The sequence below is a fragment of the Mustela erminea genome, chromosome 6 (genome assembly GCF_009829155.1).
Source record: "Mustela erminea isolate mMusErm1 chromosome 6, mMusErm1.Pri, whole genome shotgun sequence".
Classification (NCBI taxonomy): domain Eukaryota; kingdom Metazoa; phylum Chordata; class Mammalia; order Carnivora; family Mustelidae; genus Mustela; species Mustela erminea.
This window is the reverse complement of record NC_045619.1, coordinates 138,787,672-138,810,479: the sequence shown is the minus strand read 5'-3', so window position 1 is coordinate 138,810,479 and position 22,808 is coordinate 138,787,672. Positions and strand designations below refer to the sequence as shown.

The following is a 22,808-nucleotide window of genomic DNA, read 5'->3' as shown; positions in this document are numbered from 1 at the left end:
TTAAAAATATATATACCACATTTCAGGGTGCCTGGGTAGCTCAGTTGGTTAAGCGTCTGACTCTTGATTTCAGCTCGGGTCATGACCAAGTCCAATTTGTGGGATAGAGCCCCTCATTAGGCTCTGTGTTGAGCTTGGAGCCTATTTAAGATTCTCTCTCCCTCTGCCACACCCCCTACTTGGGCACATGCTCAAGCTTTCTCTAATATAAATAAATAAACCTTTAATATATATAGATTTTTTAAACACACACACACACACACACACACACACACACACACACACACTCCAGTAAAGACAATGAAGATAAGGAGGTTGGAGAAGGTGGTAATGATAATGACCTTAAGAGCACAATAACCCACTGGGGATTTTTAAATTAAAATTTGTGTCTCCTCATCTTTCCCAAATGGAACCTTGAGATAAATTAAACCATAAATTGAGATGCAGTGTTTTACTTTTACTCATGTATCCCTGGAAGCAGGTTTTCTTCCTAAATTATCCATGTTTCAACATATTCTTTTATCTCCAATATCCTTATATTCTTAAATATGTGAATTTGTGAAGGTTTCAATACCACAGCACACAACTCTAATTTCTATAGATGCACTGGGTAAAAAGGAGCCAATGCTAAAAAAAAAAAAAAGAAAGAAAAGAAAAGAAAAAAAGAAAGAAAGAAAGAAAGAAAGAAAGAAAGAAAGAAAGAAAGAAAGAAAAATCTCTTGAACTGAGAAAATTGTAATTACCATCCACCATTTTATTTAAAATGTAAGCCAATTCTTAAAAAATATCAAGTAACATATGCACATGGTAAAAACTTCAAATTACACGAAAACAAAAGGAAACACAATGGTTTCCCTCCTGCCCTAGATCGACAGCTCTGTTCCCCATAGGCAATACTTAAACTAACAGGTTTTGGTATTATCCTCCCATAAATACGTGCTGTGTTGATTTGCTCTAATTTCATCTAATGATACAGTGCGTCATCCTTTTGTATCTGTGCACATTCCAATCACCTCATGCTGCATAACCACTCTAAAACTTAGTGCTTTAACAACAGCAATCATGGCATTTTCTCTTGTGGCTTCTGTGGTCAGGAATTCTAGAAAGACTTGGCTTGGGAGGGGGTGTGCAGTCAGAAGGTGGCTGAGCTGGAAGAGTGAGCTGCTGAGGTATCTCAACGCTGGCTTACATTTCTCTATCTCTTGTTGTCCCAGGACCCCTTTACATGGTCCTTCCACATGGTCAAGGTCAGGCGAACTCACAGCATGGACTACCTCACACATTAGTCCGACTGATGACTGGAGGCTAGAGGCTTCATGTGTGCACATTTCCCAACATCAAGGAGGAAGCTCTATCCCCTTTCATGCCCTAACCTTGAAAGTCACATGACATCACTTCCACCATACTCTCCTGGGCAGGAGAGTCGCAAAAGTACATTCGATTTCAAAGGCAGAGGGTCCAGACCCTATCTCAATGGGAGGAGTAGAATATCAAAGTGCCACTATCTTTGAAAAATGCAATCTGTCACTGTACAAACAAATCCCTCTCATTCTTCTTTTAATAGATGCACAGTACTTTCTTTTTATAGATGCTCTGTATTTTAATTAACCAGTCCCCTATCATCCATCAAAGTTTATAATTATTTTTCCTGATTGTTTGCCCCTGCCCTCTGATTCAGCTACACCAGGGGTTGACAAACTAGCCACAGGATTTTGTAAATAAAGTTTTACTAGAACATAATTCATTTACACCCATTCATCTGCATATTGTCTGTGACAACTTCCATGCTACAAAATAGAGCAGTTGTATAGTTTTGTAATTGTGACAAGCTATACAGCCTTGCAAAGCTTGAAGTACTTACTATCTACACCTTTAAGTAAAAGTTTGCTGATCCCTGCACAATTTAAACAGATAAAACCCTGGTATCATTTACATTGCTTTACTGATTGGTATATTTTAGGAGGAAATCTCAAATTATAGAGACTGCAGACATTTTTATTTGACTTGCACAATCTTTTAAAATTTTTCATCTAGGGGACAACATTTAAAAGTTGTAAAATTCACATGAAAGTCCATAATGCCCATTTGTCTTGGAACGGATAGTGGGGGCAACTCTGGATGCCCATTCCCTCATGACCATGAGCTGCTGGCACTAATTAATGATGGCTGCCACTCTAGACCAGGCACTAATTAATGATGGCTGCCACTCTAGACCAGACCAATGTCCTATGCCCCCAGCCCCTCATACCTGCCAATCCCAACTACCTCATGACATGAGGGCTGAGAGTGAGCAGCCATTTTCACTGTTTTTACTCGATTTTTTTCCTTATTCCAATCCTATTCTGCTCATCGATGTCCTCTGTTCTACTAGATTAAAAGTGGTCTCAATCTATACACCTATGGTCAGAACAGTATTATTCACAGTAGCCAAAATATAGAAGCAACCTGTGTCCATTGACAGATGGAGGGATAAACAAAATGTGGCTTATACGTATAATGGAATATTGCTCAAAAACAGGAAGGAACTTCTGACACATGCTACAACATAGATGAATTTTTTAAAGATTTATTTATTTTAGAGAGAGCTGGCACAAGTAGGGGGAGGGCAGAGAGAGAGGGAGAGAGAGAGAATCTCAAGCACACTCTGCACTGGCTACAGAGCCCAGCGCAGGGCTTGATCCCACAACCAGTAGATATGACCTGAGCTGAGACCAAGAGTCAGATGCTTAACTGACTGAGCCACTCAGGTGCCCCAACATGGATGAATTTTGAAGACATTAAGCTAAGGGAAATAAATCAGTCACCAAAGGACAAATACTATATGGCTCCATTTTTATGAAATAGCTATCAGGTAATGAAATTCATTGACACAGAAAGGAGAATGGTCGTTGACAGGGGCTGGGAGTAGGAGGAATGGGCGTTTAGTGTTTAATGGGTACAGAGTTTCAGTTTTGCAAAATAAAGACAGTTCTGGAGATGGATGGTGGTGATGTTTGTATTCGGTGTGAATGTACTTAATACCGCTACACAGGACACTTTACAGTGGTTTTAAAAGGTAACTTTTATGTTGTGTGTATTTTAATATAATCATGAAAAAATTGAACAAAATTTTTTTGATGACCACAGATTCTTTGCTTTTCTTGCCACTGAGAGGGGGAGTTGAATTCATTGAATCTTTGACTCTGGGCCACAGTGACCTACTGCTTTCTTCCTTTACATAAAGGTAGAGGGACAGTTGGGAAAAGAACTTAGCAAGTCCCCAGCTCAGAGGAGCACAGGGCACAACTGCACCTGCCTGCCACTCCAAATGAAATCTAGCTCCATCAGTAGATGATCCTTGCCCAACCCTGTTCTGACAATAATTTGGAATTTTCTTCACTTGGTGAAGAATCAAGAGTGGTGAACAATCATCACTTTGTGACGTCATGCTGACTTGTCCTTCCTCATGACATAACTGTCAATTATCATTTCATTAAACTTAAAATTAAAATGTGAAATTAGAAGACACCTGACAAAAACACTAAGATGAACCGTTACGGTAATTTTTTTGGCCTCAAATTAAGATTATGGATATGGTTGAAATTTTCCACAGTATTACATCAAAAATAGGACACATAGTTTATGGGCCCAAGAGACAGACTGAGAAAAGTTTCAAGAAACTATTTGGGTTTTATTGCTTCTGCCCAGTTACTGTTTTCCCACAGGAGTCCCCACTGTTCCTTAGGCCTTGTAGCCCTTGCCCTACTGGATAGCGCTCTCAGCCTAGAAGCTACTAAAGCCACTTATGTGCACAGCTACCCCACACCCAAGCTGCTCATCCCTTCCCCTGCCCCTCTGAGACCGTACACAAGAGCAGGGGCCATGAATTATACCTTTTATTTATTTATTTTTTGCCCATGGCTGTCAGCATAGAGTAAAACTCAAAACCATTTATGGAATTGAATTTTAAAATCTTGAACAATGAAAGAAAAATACACATTCCCCAACAGAAATAGTAATTAACTCGAATTTATTAACCACTACTCTAGATTAAATCCCATGAAGGACTGGGAATACTACCTGTGGATCCTTCTCTCAAGGCACTTATGATCACCATGGGAAGAAAGGGCAAAAAATAGAAAGCAACGTGGGAAGATACAGAGAGATGTACATATTCACTCACTGCCTGGAAGACCTTCCAGAATTCAGAAGAGAAATCAGTGAGGTCTGTAAAAGTAAGAAAAGGTTTTAAAATAGACATAGAATTTGTTTGTGGTGAAGGAGTGCAAAAGAACATTCTAAAAACACAAAAGGCATAGAAGCAGGAAGGAGTCTTACTTAGCACATTCCTGGAACAAAGAATCGAACAGTTTAATTAGAAAGACGGGTGCCTTGTGAGAACACTGGACAGGTACACAAGACTGTCAGGAAACCGACATGCCCAAGCCAGGGACAGAACCTGGAAAGGCAGAGATTCGTGAAAATGTCATAAAAACAAGGATATAAAACAGTTGCTTCAGTTTTTCCCAATGCACAGTTCTTAAAAATCCAACATGCTTTCCATATTTATAGTTAACTCATTATTTCATTTGGGGATGTCAACTGGAAAATCGGAGGCAAAATCAAGTCTTCCTGTGACAAAACAGTTTCTTCATTATTTTTCCTACAAAGGCTCAACAGATGGAAAAGCAGTTTGAGGCAGGGAGTGTTTTAATTAGCTGCTCAAGGGACCAAAGCCTTCTGTGTGACTCATGCGAGTCACTTAACATCAAGCCACCCAGAGGATGTCCTGAATTACCCAAGATGCCATCTGGAAATTAACTGAGCAATGTTTGGTCAGAACCAGGACTCTTCCCAGAAGATTAACCCTTTGTTGTCTTATTCTGGTCTAACGGTTCTCTAGTGACCATTAGAAGAAATCACTTTGGAGATGGCAGAGACCCTTAGAAACCTCATAACTCAGCATCCCCTCACTTTATAGCAGAGAAGGCTGGCACTGGGCTGTTGGTGGACCCTGGGTCCAGAGACCTTCACTGTACCTGCTTGTCTCTCATTTTTGAGAAAAGCAACCCAGCCCAAGTTGTTGCTACATGAAGCAGAACACTTTCAGACAAGGCACCTCCCTAGGGACTGTGTTTGCCACCCGGGTGACACAATTTCACTTCCTCGTAGACAGAGGGTGGCATTAGCTCTGAATTGCCATTTGTGCTAATACATTCTACTGAGCAACCTTTCACTATGATCAGAGGAAAGGAAAAAAAAATGCAATTATCACCTTTACATAGAGAAAGAAACCCTACTCTATACACCTCGTATATAATTTTTATAATTTATATATTTATATAAATAAATAAATAAATTTATATATTTTTATATATATTTTATACTTATATAAATATATAATTATACATAAATTACAAAAGAGAAACAAGAGAGAAACCACGATGGCTGGAGTCGCAACCAAAGCGACAGACACATACGTAGCCCCCAGTGAGATAACAACACCCAGCACCGTGCAGGCTGACTGTATTTTCTATCTACTTGTCGCTCTGGCGTTTGGAGCCTTGCTCTTCAAGAGACTGTCCTTCCCAGGGCAAGCTAATCCCTAAAGACAGCAAACTCCTCCTGTGTGAGCCCACCTGTCCAGAGCCCACACTCCCAGCCGCCTCCTTGGTGAACCTCCCAGACACCAAGGCAAGGTTCCCCTTTCCCCAAGTCACCCCAGAGCTAGATCCCGGACAACCAGAAACCAGCACGGTGCTTCCTGTTCCTAGGGACCTATGAGTGTAAAGTTCCTCCTTTGTGATGAGCAGTTCCAGGTCTCCATGTCTTACCATAACTGCTTAAAACATACTCCAAGTACAGATTTTAGAACACCTCCTAGGAAGAAGATGCCAAGACCTGCTCCTGCCCCTGAGAGGTTAAGCGATGACAGTGAAAACCGGGTCACTCTCTGTCAAGGACCACGCTACTCAGATACAAAGATACCTCCTGCTTCTTCAAATACAAATTTTCTTGGTGTCTGTGTTGCCAAAGAGTGTCATAAAAAGGGTATCCAGTTAATTCAAAAGAAAATCAAGCAATCCCTGTGGTTCATGAGTTGGCAGTGATAGGAGAGGAACAGCTGTTGACGTCCACATTCTATTCATTAGTTAGAGACCATCTGGAGACCTTCAAATTAGTGTGGACAGCTAGAACATAAAACATAAGGAGATTCCCAGGATAAACTGAAGCTACAGAGGCTGACCACAGTCAGATCACACAAGGCCTTACATGTCCTTGGAATCTATCCTATATGTAACGTGGAGGCACCAAAGACATGTGCAAAAGGAAGGAAGCATCAGGTCTACTGCTGGGAAGCTCATGCTTGTACCAGCTGGATGTATACACAAGGTTCATGGTAAAAAAAAAAAAAAAAGCATAATGTATGTGAAAGTAAGACTTTTAAAATTCTTAGAGATGTCTGAGAAAATCTAAGTGATTATATAAATAATATAATTTTATACTTATATAAATATATAATTATACATAAATTACATATAAATTATACTATATGTTCTATATAATACATACCATATAAAATATAATAAAATTATAATTTAAATTAAATTATGCATAAATTATAATAAAATATATAAATTATAAAAATTATATAAATATTCTTAGGGTCAAGAAAATCTTTGAAACCAAAAACAAAAACTCAAAGGCTAGAAAGAAAAGATGAACTCATTTATTACTAAGGAACTTAAAACTTCTACATGAAAACATACTGTAAACAAAGTTCATCAACAAATGAGACATTGGGGTGGGGGGGATTCTTCCAATTCAGAAGAGAGTAGCTCTCCATATAAAGATCTCTAACATACTGACCACTGGGGGATTAAAGACATAATAGAAAGATGGGTACAGGACACACACACACACATACACACACACACACAAATAATTCACAGAACCACTGTAAATGGCCAATAAATGTATAGGAAGAAAAATTCTAAATTCCTAAGTAGTCAGGCAAATGTCAGTTAAAGGAACAATGAGACAACACTTTCTATCTAAGAGACTGACAAGCCAAAATGAGTGATTATATGTTTGGTGGCAGAAATGTGCATATTTATCATAGCTCATAGAAATGAAATTAATAAAGATAGAATTAAGAGCAGTAGTACTCAAAAGCAGTCTGACAGCTATCAAAATGTAAAATGCCCATGCACCTCTGATCCAGCAATCTTTCTATTGAAAATCTAGGTCATAGACTAAAAAGCACCCACATAACAGAATAAACAAAAGAACCCTCCTGCAGCATTTTTTACAGGGATCAGAAAACCAAAGACAAATCGAAAGCTCGTCCACAGCCGAATGCTTAACAAATGATGGTGCACCAACTACGGAAATGTTTTTCACCACCTAAAAGAATGGATGCAGTTAGGCCAAGTGACATAAGAAATGGACCAAAAGATCTGTCCTTGACAAGGCAGTGTGTGTGTTACGAGCACACACAGAAGCTGGATGAGGGACTCAAATCCTGGTTCTGCCACCTCTTCGCAAACGTGTAGTCTTGGGTGAGTTAGTCAATCCCTCTGAGCCTCTGCCTTCTCATTTCTAACACCTCAAAGAACGGTACAGAAGTGACTGAGTATGACACGGGTGCACTTAGAACAATGCAAGGCACACAGCAAACCCTCAGCCAGCCTCAGCTATCATTGTATGATCCCACTGTTTGGCAGCGATGATCAGAAATCTCATATATGTGAATGTCTCTGTTTCGACCATCTTCTGGCATGTTCTTTTTCTCAGTGGCACCGCATTCTTCTCTGTTACTAAGACACTTACGATTTATTTATTCACTTTGTCTTTTTCGTCTATTTCTGCCCCACTTCAGAATTCAAGGTCTATGAAAGACAGGGTCTTTGGTCTGTCTTGTTCATTACTGCCTTCCCAGTGCCTACAGTGGTGCAGGGGAGATAGTAAGCATTCAAAAAAGTATCAGCTGGGATGAAGGCATGCATGAACAAAAGAAAACGTGTACAGGTCTTTCTGGGACACTATTCTCCAGGAGTCCCCGGTATTTCTGCACACTTTTTGAGCAAAGGCTCTAACTACCTTTGTTCTGAATTGTCTTTTCAAGGATGTTTGAATACTGAACAGCTCTGGAAGAGGTGGGATCTCCCTCCAGAGCAAAGGGGAAGCTGGTTTAATATCTAGAATGATGAAGAGAACGTGCCCATCAGATCCCAGGAATGATACAAACACTGGCTCTCCCGCACGGCTATTCTGCGAGCAGTGATCACCCTCTGTCTCTGACCCAGGAGTCTCCTGTGCTCCGCTGGCATCCAGGCAATGGCAACAAACCCTCTCCTTGGCTTGCAAGTTGGGGGAAGTCCAGATTCTTCGCAATTCTTGACATGTTTATGTTTGTCTATGGCTGTCTGTGATGATGTGAACGTGGAGGCAAACACCGAAGAATGATTATGAGATTAACAAACCTGGGGGGGCCGGGAGAAGAGAGGAGGAGGGAGAACCAAGCAGGGACTAACAAGAATACAACTTCGCAGCCCGACAAAGACGGTACTGATCGTGACATGGGTCGTGGTAAAGCTAGAACCGACTCAGACACTGCCCAGGTGTAGAGAGGCCCCGGAGGGATGCCTAGCCCCTGAGAACTGCTGCCAAATCCACATCCCAGGCCCGAAGGCATGTTCCCACATTCTGATCCATCTCTGCATACACAGGGGTAAGGAAGAACGGAGACAGGGCCAAATAAGCTCTTCAACTTCCTGAACGCACGCCCAAATTCCAATCTGATAGCCTCCAACACACACCGAGAGCCTTGCCCAACTCCATTCCATGGAGCTGTAGACGACCAACGTGAATTCTTTGCTTACTTCAGTTGTTTACTTCACTACAAAGCCTTTATTTCTCGTGTAAGAATGCCATAAAAAGTACAGGTTATTTAAGCTTTTTCATTTTTTGGAAAGGCTCTGAAACTCCATCCTTTGTCCTTAGAGCCCTACTGAAACAATCAGGTCTCTTTCCAGAAAGAAAATCCAGTTCAAGCAAGCCTTATAAAAGCTATGCTATTTAATGTCAGCATTCTTCTGTGAGCAGCTTTGCAAGCTTTGGAGGAGCCGCAAGCGACGGTAGGGCCTGGTTCAAAATATACAGAGTAGTGAGGGCGCAGACACGGAAGCTGTCCCCGGAATATACATACCAGCCTTTGCAACAGTCGGGCTTGCCTTGGCACCCTGGGTCCAACCTACAAGGAGAAAAGAGTCATGAAATAGGATTGGGAGGTCATTGTGAAATGCATTACACGAGGGAGTTAAAATCAATTCAAATTCACAGAAGAGACAGTCCACCCTGAAAAGCAGATTGGACCTTTGATGAAGGAGCGGTGGGCCTGGCAGTGGAACCCACCCCCCTCCGCCCTGGTTAACTGCTTCGACCATGATGGCGCTACCTCGTCACCTGTGTGTTCTTCCACCTGTCAGAGGAGCACGAAATGACGAGAGCAAAGAATTCATCTAATATCTATACTTCATTTTATTCTATTTCTGCCTTGAAGCTCTTTGCTACTGTGTCTCTTACAGTGAGTAAATGTATTCAGTTCTACTCTGAGGGGCTCGGTTATTCAACTCAAAACTTTTGGAAACTCTGCAAGCAAAATTGAACTTACCTTGAATTTTCTCACTGTGTTTTTTCTGGTTATTTAAACTGTACTTTCCCACATGGGGAGGAGGGCTATGGGAAGGTGATAAAAATCCTTATTTTAAAAAACTTATATTAAGGAATCAGCCAGTCTGGACTAATGTAAAAGTCCTAGCTGGTGGTTGAACACTAGTCATAGAAAATCACTGTTCAAATATTGCTGAGTAATAAACCATCCTTTCTGGAGGCCAATTTGATAATGTTGATCAAAAACTTGAAAAATATGGTCTTTATGCAGATCTTTTCTTTTTTAACAGATCAAGGCTGTGTAACTTACAGACAATATAATCATTCACTTAAAGTGCACAACAATGTTGTCTAGTATAGTCAGAGTTGTGTACCCATCAATTTAGAACATTTTTACTAGATCAGAATGAAACCCCATACCCTTTACCTGTCACCTGTCAAACACTAATCTACTTTGTCCCTGTGGATATGCCCATTCTGGACATTTCAAGAATGGAATCACATGATATATAGTCTTCTATAACTGGCTTTTTTCACTTAACATAACCTTTTCAAGTTTGTCCCTGTTGTAGCATTTATCAGTATTTCGTTCCTTTACGTGTCTAAATAATATTTCATTGTACAGATATAACATATTGTGTTTATCCATTCACCAGGTGATGTTCAGGATTTTTCCAGTTTTTGGCTATTATGAATAATGTGAAACTTATATAAACATTCACATGCAAGTCTCTGTGTTGGACATAGATATCCAGGAGTAGACTATCTGGGTCATACGGTAAATTTAAGTTTCACTTTCTAAGAAATTGCCAAACTGATTTCCAAAGTGGCTGCAACATTTTTCCATTCCCATCGGTACGCATGCCTTTTAATTTAGAAATTCTACTTACAGAAGAGTACTGTAAGAGGGAAAAAGTAAGAAAATTTTTTGAACTTTTAAAACAATTGTTAATGATTAGAAATAGCCTAAAATATCTTTAAAAAGAGGTTTGGTTCAGTATATTATTCAGTATAATCAGTATATTATGATACATGGACTAATTACATGGCTATAGAAAATAATGATGTGTGGGGCACCACCTGGGTGGCACAGTTAGTTAAGCATAAGGCTCTTGATTTGGCTCAGGTCATTATCCCATGGTTGTAGGATCGAGCCCCGCATCAGGCTCCCCACTCAGTCGGGAGTCTGCTTGGGATTCTCTCTCCCTCTCCCTCTGCCCCTCCTGCTCGTGCTCTCTCTCTCTCCCTCAAATAAATAAATAAATAAATCTTTAAAAAGAAAAGAAAAGAATGGTGTTATCTATATTTACTGGCATCAACAAACATTCACTTTACTGGACTTCAGTGCTGTCGACGAAATATTTCTCGAGCTGTCTGCCAGAAGTATTGCATTATCTGAGCCCGTTGTGGGAAGGCAGATGGCCATGCACCTAGCTCCGCCAGTAAGTTAGGAATGTAAGTGGCATTCGTCACTCCTGGATCAAGTGATTTCACTACGGATGTATGATCCTACAGAACTGTTTTAGCTTTCTGGTACAGTAATTAGCAACGTGTGAAATGGCAGCTGCTCATGAAGCCAAACTTCCTAAGTGACAGCCATCAACCCAAGATGGACGGTTGTATAAGCAAGAAGTCAATGTGTGGTATTTAAGAAACTGAGATTTTTAAGACCTTGTCACCACAGAATAACCTAGCCTATCCTGATTAATATATCCATGACACATTTCAAGTGACTATATCTGGTAACAAAACCTTACAGTTACTATGATCTAATTTTTGTAAGCGTAAGTGTTTGTATGTGTAGAATGTACACCACAGTGCTAATGGCTGCCACCTTGGGGTGGCTGAATTATTTTTCTTGAAACTTTCCCGTATTATCTGAGTTTTTCACTAATTAACACATTTTACTTCCACAACAGAAAAGGAAACAATAAAGATATCTCCATTTGGTAAACTAAAGTCATAAGAGTAACTGTTTTCATCTCTATCCTCGCTTGATCCCACCTGGGCAGGAGGGTGGAATACATACACACACACACACACACACACACACACACACACACACTATGGTATGGTATATATACTATTGTAAACTATCATTATAAGCCATTACAGAGCCTCCTATTCTATAGAACATGGAACAGGAGAGAGAGTACAAGATTTAAAACCCGCCACCCTGAGTCCAAATGAGAACCAATTAGTAGGATGATACTAGTTTCTCTCTCTCAGACGAGGTGTTCTGCCTGAGATACTGTCCACAGAAAGCCAGAATAAGCATTCTGGGCAAGGTCTTTGCCAGCTCTGCCGGTTCACGTCGGGCCTTTCCCTTCCTCAAATTGTGGAATAGGCTGGGGACCACTTAACAGCTAAAGTCAGAAAGAAAGCCCAACCTCTCTCAGGTATTAAGATCTGCGATTGATCTCAAGTATTTTCTTTGAAGTTTCCTCCTCTGTAAAATAGCTTTTCCAAGAAAATAAACAACCTTTAAGGAGAACAAGAGAAGTTGGTTTTTCATTTTTGAGATGACTATCTGATGTCTCAGGGGATCGCTATGGCAACGCTTCAGTCCAAGTTTAAAAGAGACGGAACCAGAATCAAAGCTTCCCAGTACAGAGAGTCTCCCGGTGCCAGCTAGGACTGGAACTGGAAATGACACCAATGTCGTCATCTTTGGTTTTAGTTAGGAATTCCTGATCCTTTTTATTGTTCCAATGTTTCCCAAAGCCTCACAAGAATTTGGGAGTAGAGTTTCAGGACAGATATGGAACTGACTCCCGTCCATTGTCAAGGGCGCCGGGAGTAGTAATGTCAAGAGCTTGAGGCTCCAAATCACAGACTTCAGAGAGGGCCTAAATAAAGTTCTTTTCTACTACTGAGCCGAGCTTGTTTCTTCAGCATTGGAACAGAAGATGTCCAGGCCACAATTTTAACTGAGAAATGTAAGCCATGATCCTTGCTGTCAAGGACCATAGTATATGACTTGAAAGAAAGAAACGTACTCATGAAAACTTAATAGAAAGGATAGTTTTCATAAGTTACAAAGGAAATGGAAAAAAGGAGAGTTCTCTATGCCCCGGAGTAACCGTGAGAGGCTCTACACTGGAGGTGCGGTTAAACCAGTGGCACAGGCATTGCTGGAGTGGGATGAAAGGGCAGGAGAGGGGCGCCTGGGTGGCTCAGTGGGTTAAAGCCTCTGCCTTTGGTTCAGGTCGTGGTCCCGGGGTCCTGGGATTGAGCCCTGAGTCGGGCTCTCTGCGAGGCAGGGAGCCTGCTTCCCCTTTCTCTCTACCTGCCTCTCTGCCTACTTGTGATCTCTCTGTCAAATAAATAAAATAAATCTTTAAAAAAGGGGAGGGGGCGGGAGAAACTGACAAAGCATCAGGTTCAATACAGGAACTATGTTGAGAAATAGCCTCAGAGGTCTACCACCGCCTCTCCAACTTGTATGGACTAAGCAGCATTCACTACCAGGAGGGAGAGGGTTGGGGAAGATTTCCTTCGCACAGAAAATGTAGCAATACCACTGTTGGGGATGTGGAGTCTAGAATCTCCCATCTACATTATCAGTTAGCCAAGCTCTGGGCGAAAGATGGTGTAGGCATTGCTTATATATTCATAATTTGAATAACAGGGACTGTATTCCCCCCCCCCCAGATTTATCACAGTGTTGGATCACAATTAAAGGAGAAGGGAAATACTCTTAGAACGTTCCCCAAAGTCCATAAATGGGAAAGAGCATGGGAAAGAGGAAAAAAGTGAAACCTAATTCTAACCCGGGTGAAAGAAACTCAGAATATTCAGAACACAGACATTCCCTCCTGGCATGGATGCTGTAATGACCCAGGCTGATTGTATGAGATGTCTGGGTCCCATAACAGATCCAAGGGATGCTGCCTTTGGGCCAGCTTTAGCCACACCCCCATCTGGGGACAGAAGTGATGAGCTCCTAAAGGGCTCCGTACTGGGAACCTACCCACCAGTTGGCCCCCATTCTCCTGGGGGTGTTCTGATCTCGAAACCAAGAGCCAGGAACTCAGGAGCCAGGGCCTCTGAGATCTGCTAGAGGGCCTAACATGGAATCTAGGGCCATGGGTTGGAACACTACTGCAGTCACTGCCTGTCACCTGGGCTGAGAACAAGTCCTCTGGGAAGATTCCTGTTTGGGTAACTCGACATGCCTTGCACAAAAGTCTTATTCCTTCGGAGTAATGCTGATGCAGGATGTTTAGCTAATGACCATTTGCAATTCGGGGTGCCCATAACCTCAGCCATGGAAGAAGAAACTTCACTTTTGGGCTACAATTCCCAACAATTTCCAGGCAGGTTTATAAGAAAAAAAAAAAAAGGGCAATTGGACTTAGGCAAGTCACTTTCTTCACCTGCGAAAAACAAGGGAATTGGACTTTGCCTCTAGGAAAATAAGGAGGAGATTTAGGAACCCCGCCCCCCAAAAAAGCTTAGGTCTCCCTCCCATGATCCCATCTTCCTAAATGGAACCAGCCAGCCAGTCGTTAGCTACAGAGAGCCAGTTGGGGTCTCTGACAGGAACCCGCACAGCAAGAAGGCAAGAATGCTTTCAACAGAGCATCCGAGGTGTGGGGGAGACTGCTGGGTAGGAAAATGAAGTCACATACAGATCACAGACCCGGTTCTCAATACGCCCTCTCCTTCCTCCTCCTTCTACTCAGTGAAATAGGAGATGGCTGGTTGGGGAGTGAGTAAATCTCTGGACTGTCTCCCACAATATACTCCTTCCCATTCATCGGATGGCTCCTTTTTAACAATCACAGCCAGGCCCATAAAAGGAGACAGTCCTGAGTGGTCTGGAGCTCACAAAATCTTTTAGTGACTTCACTTTTTAAAGAGTTAAGAACAAAAACAAAAACAACAAAACAAAAATTGTTTTCTTGATTCTTGATTCGTGTTTCCAGATGCAGAGGTCTGGTTCTGAGGGGCGGATTCTAAAATAACTAAAATTCCAGAAATTCTCAATTCAGATTATCAGAAATGTATCCCCACCATCAATGCGGTATCCCAGGCATTTATTGAACACTACCCGTATGCCGGGAGCCGCAAATAAAAAAGCACATTGAAACAAATTCTATTAGGTTATAAATACAAAAGTGGCTTGGTCTTTGGAGGAGTCTGTAAAGCCCAGCCTTGGCATCCAGCACACCTGGGTTCTAATCCAGGTTCTGCACCTGTCACTCTGGTGTCACTCTCCCTGGGAGAGCTTCCCTGCTTCTCCTGAAAAGGAAGCAGAGACTCTCCTTGCGGTGGTCATCAGAGATTTAAGCAAGCGCTCCAAAAACAATGAAAATAGCTAATATCACTTTAGTGCTTACTGAATACATGTATTTCACGTGAATTAACCCACTAAATCTTCACAGCAACTGTGAGAGCAAGAGTGGATTTATTATTTTATTATTATTTAGAAGCTAATAAAATGTAAGCGTCAGGATCCCTCCCTCGCACAGTCCCTCAACAACAGCTGATGTCTGTGGTGTCTGTCAGACTGTAAACAGGTGGCCTGTGTTGTGATCTCTTTATCGTCCTAAATACATGTTCACTTTAGCACCTAAATTTTGTAGTCCTCATTGCATATTCTTTTTCTTCAAAGAGGGCCTTACCAATGATGTAAACTTTACTTGCCTCTAAAAACCTAGATCCACCCCTGCCAATCACAGTAATAATTCTGTCTTGTAGACAATGAAACGGAGACCCAGAGAGGTTAAGTTACTTGCCCAGGTACACACAGTCAGTGCTGGAACGCAGATTTGAACCCGGGCATATTCTCCATTGCTTCTCACTATTTTTACACAGAGCCGCTAGCGAACTCTCAGGGACATTAGGAACACTCAGTCTATTAGTGGTTATCACTATTCTGTAAATTAAAAACTCTTTTTGTAGTAATAGGTATACAGCCCTATCCCAATTTAAGGACACAATATCAATCTGAAATTAGGAAAGAGATAAATCTGCGACAGGCTGATTTTATACAAGAGACTTCCTTTCTAATATTAGTTTCCTGAAAGATTCTTTTAAAGCAGTATTATTCTACATGTGGTCACTGGGTCATCTAATTCAGAATCACCCAGCCACCCCCCCCAAACCTAATGGATCTAATCCGATGGGGGTCTGTGTATTTTTTTTAAGATTTTATTCACTTGACAGAGAGAGGGAAAGAGAACACAAGCAAGGTGGGGTGCGGGGGGGGGGGAGCAGCAGGGAGAGGGAGAGGGAGAAGAAAGCTCCCCACTGAGCAGCGCTCGATATGGGGCTCAATCCCAGGACCCTGGGATCATGACCTGAGCCTAAGGCAGATGCTTAACTTACTGAGCCACCCAGGGTATTTGATGAGCTCCCTGAGTACCACTTTGCATACCAAAGTTCGAAGACCACTGCTGAGAGCAATCTCTTGCTATGGGTAATATTGTCTACAAATGGGGTGAAGGGTCAGAGAGGAGAAAGGAACTTGAATTTAAGGTGTTATTAGTAATACTGCCAATTGAAGGTAAGCAACAAGTGACAATGCAAGCTAATAGGCATGTTCGTGGGCATTAAAATTTACATGAAATTGACATACTCGTTTACATTTACAAATTAAGTTTACATGTAATTCTGAAGACCATAATTATGGAGAGTCAGCACTAAGGCCATCACCACATACCATCCCCATTCTACAGATGAGTGAACAGAGACTCACAGAGAGTAAGTAACTCTCTGGGGAGTGTAGGACCAGGGTTTGGACTCAGGAGGGCTTGTTCTCGATAAGAACACTCTGGAGCCTGTGTTCTTAAATCCTACATTATTCATTCTCTCTCTCTCTCTCTCTCTCTCACTCACACACACACACACACACACACACACACACACGTTGTTGCTTTTTGTTTCTTTTTTTAATAGAGATAAAAAGGTAAAATTTGCAAACTTTCATAGAACTTCATATCTTGGGAATTTTTGTCTGAGTCATTTTCAAGACGCATAAATCGCGCTATGGTTTGAAGGCAGCATGAAATCGCTAAAATGGGCCAAGGCCATGTTATTCTATGCAGGAAAAGTTTAGTGTGAAGCTTACTCGCACAGGCAGATCCTGGAGCTTCCATCCCTCCTCCTAGCTCATAAACAGAATCCTTGTTTCGCTTCCTCCCACACTTTCCTCCCTCTGCCCCCCCAAAACTTTCAAGCTCTTTACCCCAAATCCTTCCCTCTGTGCTTCAGCAGCTCAAGCCTGATGGCAAGAGGGAACGTAAGTGCTGCCCCTGTTCCAAGCGCTTTAGGAGTGTTAACTCTTCAATCCTTAAAACCCTATTATTTCCCACAGTTTCTGGACCCAAAGCGGGCCCTTTCCCCCCCTCTACCTTTCACCCTCCTCGAATCTGTCCTGGTTATTCCTCCTGACGACGCTATGTGAGAAGGACCCTTTCTTTCATTGTGCAGAAAACACATCCCTGTGCAGAGTCAACAAGAGATTAACCGTCTTCCAGATGTGCTCTTCAAAGCGAGCTGCTGGAGAAAGGGGAGGAAAAGTATGCCTACTTCTCTCTTGTTCCCATCATCTGAAATATGCTTTAAGCTAAACGATTCTACCACACGTGTGGAAACAGTACCAGGAGATGCCTACTTTAACTGGGATACAGCCGCCCCCCCCCCCCAATGATATTTTGGTCAGTTCCTTTTATATTTTTCAAAAAGCTTTTCTGTTTTTCGGGCATGGCAGTGAGATCTCATACTTGCGGGTTTATCCACCTGTGAGCTGAGCCCTTCAGAACACAAACTCCGGCAGATGCACAGGCTGCTAACTCCGGTTAGCGCGCACTGGGTTTTTGGTCCTCCCGGACCATGAAGCCACGTTTGAACTGCTAACCCACTGTTAGGAGCCTGATGGGAAAGTCAAGTCCCCCTGGTTTTCAGATGGGGAAAGTGGAGGAGAGTCTGCAACTTCTAGATGGTGTTTTTCTCTGAACTGCTAGGAACAACAGCAACACCACCCCACCCCATGCGTGCATCTTAAAGGAGAAACTGTAGCTAGCTTGGGCGCGCTCTCAAAACTGACACCATCCACAACAGGAACCAAGATTTGGTTCTGCGGGGCTTTCAAATCGCAGGAACAATTCTGCGGAAAGTTCATCCAAACTCTCTCCAAGAGTGACCAACAGATGGGGACGCTTGCGAGCAGAAGGTTGGGGAATGCAGAGAAGGGGTGACGATATGACGGGAGGTGGCGGTGATCTCTCCCTTCCCTGCGTCCTGCAGCCATTCAAGGGAGTCCGTCCAACAGCCACGCGCCCGAAGAACGCGGCGGGAAGGGGTGGCAGCCCGCGCCCGGGGCCACCTCTAGGTCCTCCCACTTCTACTTACTCGGTCCGAAGTGTCATCCCGGGTCCGCGCGTCTTCCAGAGACCCCGCGCAGAGCGGCAGCCCCAGGCACAGCCCCAGCAGCAGGAGCATGGCGGGGGCGAGAGCGCGGCGGTGCACTGGGACCAGGCGGGACGCGCGCGGGGGACAGCTCCGCGGCTCGGCGGCTGCAGACGTGCTCCGCCCCGCCGCCCTCCGGACCCCGCCCCCCGCGCGCCCCGCCCCCGGCCCGCCCCGCGTCCACCCAGGTCCCAGTCGGGTCCCAGTCGAGGCCCTACTGCCCCAGAGAGAAGCTGCCCCCGCTCGCCACGGGCTCTCCTCCGCGGCCCGCCCTTCAGCTCTGCCTTGGGCAGCCACCTTCAGGGCTTGGGACACCTGCCACCGGACCCCAAATCTTTCTCTCCTGCAAGGTGTGAAATGATTTCTACAGGGCTGGCTTAAATTCCTGCGGCAGGAGGATACGGGAGAAGCCGGCCTGACCCTCAGTACAAAGCCCACCCCCCCCACCTGCTCTATATACCGTCCCCCCAACACACCTTCTGTGTATACCTCCATAGTCCCCTCCCCTGCTATAAATACTACCCCTTCCCTGCCGTATATACCAATACCCCCATCCGTTCTACATACAACCCCGACCCGCTCTATATTCCACCTGCCCTCACCTGCTAGCATAAAGCCAACAGGAGACCTGCTTACTTCTGCCCAGAGAGCAGCACATGCCTCCTGGCATCCTGCCTTCATGCTTAGAAGCCAAATCAAGGGACGCAAATTACTAGTCTACTGCAGAAAGTGTCAGCAACGTTGTCCCCTTTTATGCAGTTCTGGCCCAAGGGGGCAGAAAAGGAGAGGTTAGAACGGCACCGTGTAGCAGTATTTCTAAGGCTTTGGTTATTAATCATGGAAATGAATATCACTGGGTATGTTAGTTACAAACTATTGGTGATATTTTGTCCAGCCATAAGAATTATTGCCTGCCAACCATCCACACGCCGCTTTTACACCCTGCACTGTCTTTTTCTCTGCTGGACACACAGTGTTGCTAGAGCCACTTGTTTATTTCAAGTTTCAAAAGCCAATCGCTTCAAAGACATATTCTCTCTCTCTAGAAACTGCATCTAAATCCATGAACTGAATGAGAGTGAGAAACTGACCAAAACCGGGATGGCCAAGAACAGAAAAATGGCTAACTCAAATAATGGCACATCCGTCCTCTGGAATATTATGCAGCCATTAGATAAGAATCACAAGGTCTGTAGAACATGAAAAATGTCTACGGTGTAATCTAGAGCAAAAAACCAGATTACATAACCCTATCAACAATATGATTATAATCAGATAAAAATACAGATGCACAAAAATGTGGACATAGAACTAGGGAAAGAAAACATGAAAAACAGAATTGGTGTTTATGGTGACAGCTCTTCTTAAAATATTTTGTTTACTCTTATTGAAATGCTGTTTGTTCAACAAAGACATTAGGAGAGGAGGGAGAAACAGGTTGCCATTGTAAAAGAAAGGAAAGAAAACCCTTGTCTTTAGCAGTTAATCATTTCCACCCCTAACCACTAAGTGAAACACACTCAACCAGTAGGAAGCAACAGCAGCCGGTCCAGCGAGATTTTACAACCAAATCCCTAGTAAGGGAGAACTCTGAAGCAGGTTAAAGGATTATTTTTAGTTCTTCGACATAAATTCACCATGAGGTCGCCAATGTACCCCGCACCGAGGCTGACACAGGAATGTGGCAGCACAGGAATCATGTGCACACCCTCCCCTCTTTCTAACTAAGGAGGACAGTCCTCAGTCTTCTGGAATCAGAGCCTGCCATCTCCCCACCCCCCCCCCCAAGGAAATACCTACTTGTGAACGGAAAGTTGAATTGGAACAAAGCCCAGTTCTTTGAAAGGCGACAACAGCAACTATGATCTCAATCCTCCAAGAGAGCTGGGACCGCATCTTTGTCTTCCCCTTCCTACTGCTTCCCTGTGTCTTCACTCTCTTTTTTGGCCTTCTATCTGCTCTTTTCCCAAATCTGTCCCAACTGGCTTCTGCAGAGGTTCAATGTCAAGGAACAGTTTTCCTTTCTTCATCTTGTAGGACTCTCCAGTTCTACTGTATGCCGTGGGGCTGGGGCTTATGATGTGCAAGTGAAGGCCAGCTTTACCAGTGGGATCAGAAATTCCTTGCAGAAGAGCATCTCCCACAAGTTCTAGTGCTGCACTAAATGTATGGTTAGCACCTAATGAACATTTGATGAAGGAAATTAGGACACGCGAGGCCCGGCGGTAGGAGCCTGCGCTGGCTGTGCCAGGGATGAGGAAGGCTGGGCTATAGTCCCAACTTGGCCACTATCTAGCTACAGGACTTAGGAGAGTTTCTGAAATTCCCAGTATTTGCAAATGATAATAGCCTAGGTTTCTTTGTGACTTGTGAGCATCTGCAGGACTGAATAGGCACAGTCTTTAAAAGCTAGATAGGTGTAATAAAATTAAGACCCAGTGAAAGTCTTCCAAAACTGTTCATAAACATAGGCCATGATTTATATTGACCTCATAAATAAGGATAAAAAAATTAACTGTCCCCCCAAAAAAGGGGTGGAAAATTAATATAATAAAATTATTTTTAAAATTTAAAAATGAATAAATTAATTAACTGTCCCCACAAACATTTGTCTTTTGAAGTGATGTTTCTCACTTCACCTCGAGGGGAGCTGGTTTTCTACTTTGAGGCTACCAAGCTTTTAGAACCTCAGAGCTCAAACCTCAAACCTCAAGACCGCAAAGGACATCTAGCGCACTCCGGATTTTTCCACCGAGACACCTCACAGTCTTGCCCAGGACCTCACTCCGTTAGAGACAAGTCTCTGGCAAGGCCCCAGGTGTTCGTGGACAGACTCTGGCGTGGAGCTCAGCAGCAAGGGCTTCCGAGAGGAGGACGAAGAAGAGCTGCCTCGCCCAGATCAGAGAGGGCCTCTGTGCCAGCTCTTGCTAAGAAATGGCTCCCTGAGTGACTGAGGGTGAGCTGAGGGTCCCAAAATTTTAGCATCAGACTCATTAGAATTAGGAGCTTTCTCCTGCTCTTCCACTTGAGACCGCCCACCGATGGCTATGCCTGCCAGGGCAGAGACTGAAGAGGAAAGGGTGGGTTGTTGTCCATTTGTTCGCTTTTCCTCTCCCTTGAATGTGAACCCTGAAGCCCCAGGTGCCTCTGTCTAGCTGTTTGGAGATTCAAGACTTCCCCAGGTCCTCTGGGCTCCCCCTTCGGTCCCTCCTTTGCCCCATGCTCCTTTTTGAGTGTCTATGAGGCCATTGTTCTAATCTGCGTCAGCTATTTTCTCCCCCCCCACACCCCCGCCCCAGTCTCACCTTTTTATCTACTTATATGGCCTTGTGGTTCTCTTGGACCCCTGACAACTTTGCATAGTTGCTACAGTTCCTTACAACCTTGGCTTTTTTTGTTTTTTCCTTAATCAAAAAGCCTAGGGAGGAAATGGATTCCCTTCAAAGTTGGCTTCATATTTCTCGGGATATCTTGGGAGTCTAGTTACATCCACTTTTTACCCATTTTACCAACCACTGAGTTTTACCCAAGGAGAAGATCTGGGGAAACAGAAACAGAGAATGCAGTTTTCTAATTTCTTCTGATGATGACTTGCGGAATTAATCAACTAATCACAAAGTGTAACACATCACATTTTATTTTAATATGGTTTCCTCAACAGCCTCTAGCCCTCTCTTGACCCTTGCCCTTCACGGATTCTTCTCCTTTCCGGAATGCCTCTCAGTGGCTCCCCACCCAATCCTGCAAATGTCACTTCCTCCACAGTCCTGGTCAAGTAGACAGGGGCTAGTCATACCGCTGATGGAGCCCCCATCTCTGTGTTTACATGTCTTTCTCACTCAACCAAGACCCAGGAAAGGACAGGCTCCACGTTTTATTCATCTTTATATGCTTTAATGAATGAGTAAAGAAGACTCAGTTAGAATGGTCTGCTTTCCATATTGTGCATTTCACAGAGAATTTGTATAACACCAGCCTGCGTGGCCAGTGACCAGACACAAGACCAGAGACAGAGTATTGACCTCTCTGGAGGTATATATCTTCAAAGAAAACATAATATTGACTCCTCAACTTCCAAAAACATTTTAGCCCACAATTATCCCACTTTATTATTTACCTGTCTTTCTAAGAGTCATCATTACAAGAACTGGGGGGAACAAGTGAACTTTAGACCCTCAATACAATACCCTATGGGATGCTCAATGTTCTCTTAGACTATCACATTCCTGATAGACTTAAATTCTACATGGGGAAGGAAGCAAGCTCTAATCTGACAATTCACCACTCTTACTTCTATTTTTCTATCCCAGACACCCTTGTTCCTTCAAGGATCTCCCCTCAAAAAGTCTGCTTTCAGAGACTGCTACATTCTGTCTCCAAACACATGCACAGGAAGCATCTCCCTCCCTTGGAAAATTTTAAGGTTTATATGTAGGAATATAATTTTAATATTCCCTAAGTCATCAGAAAGCACAAGTAGCACTAATTTTACCTTATTTCCTCTTGCCAGTTCTTCACTGTTCGGTATTAGCTGTGGATGGCTGTCTTTATCTTTTGCATCTGCATTAATGTGTGAGTCCAAGCCAGCAAATAGGTCTGGAGAAATATTTGTCAGCTGAACAATGCTTTTTCCCTATAGAAATGCTCCTTAAACAATGAACAATCTCAGTGCCAAGTGAAGAATCCTTTTTGTTTTCTTTTGGCAGGATGCCTAGAGCAACAAGTGGTGTCCTGGT

At 43.2% G+C, this 22,808-nt stretch overlaps 1 protein-coding gene across 1 annotated transcript in view; it reads right to left on the bottom strand.

Moving 5' to 3' along the window:
• ITIH5 (inter-alpha-trypsin inhibitor heavy chain 5) overlaps positions 1-18,205 on the bottom strand; it is a 72,482-nt gene extending 54,277 nt beyond the window's left edge. Inside the window, exons 1-2 of the mRNA XM_032349793.1 lie at positions 18,016-18,205; positions 9,191-9,235 (exon numbers count right to left, since the gene is read on the bottom strand). Coding sequence (XP_032205684.1) covers positions 9,191-9,235; positions 18,016-18,105 — 135 coding nt within the window. The 5' untranslated portion in view covers positions 18,106-18,205. The remainder of the gene's footprint in view (positions 1-9,190; positions 9,236-18,015) is intronic.
• Positions 18,206-22,808: the final 4,603 nt, after the last annotated feature.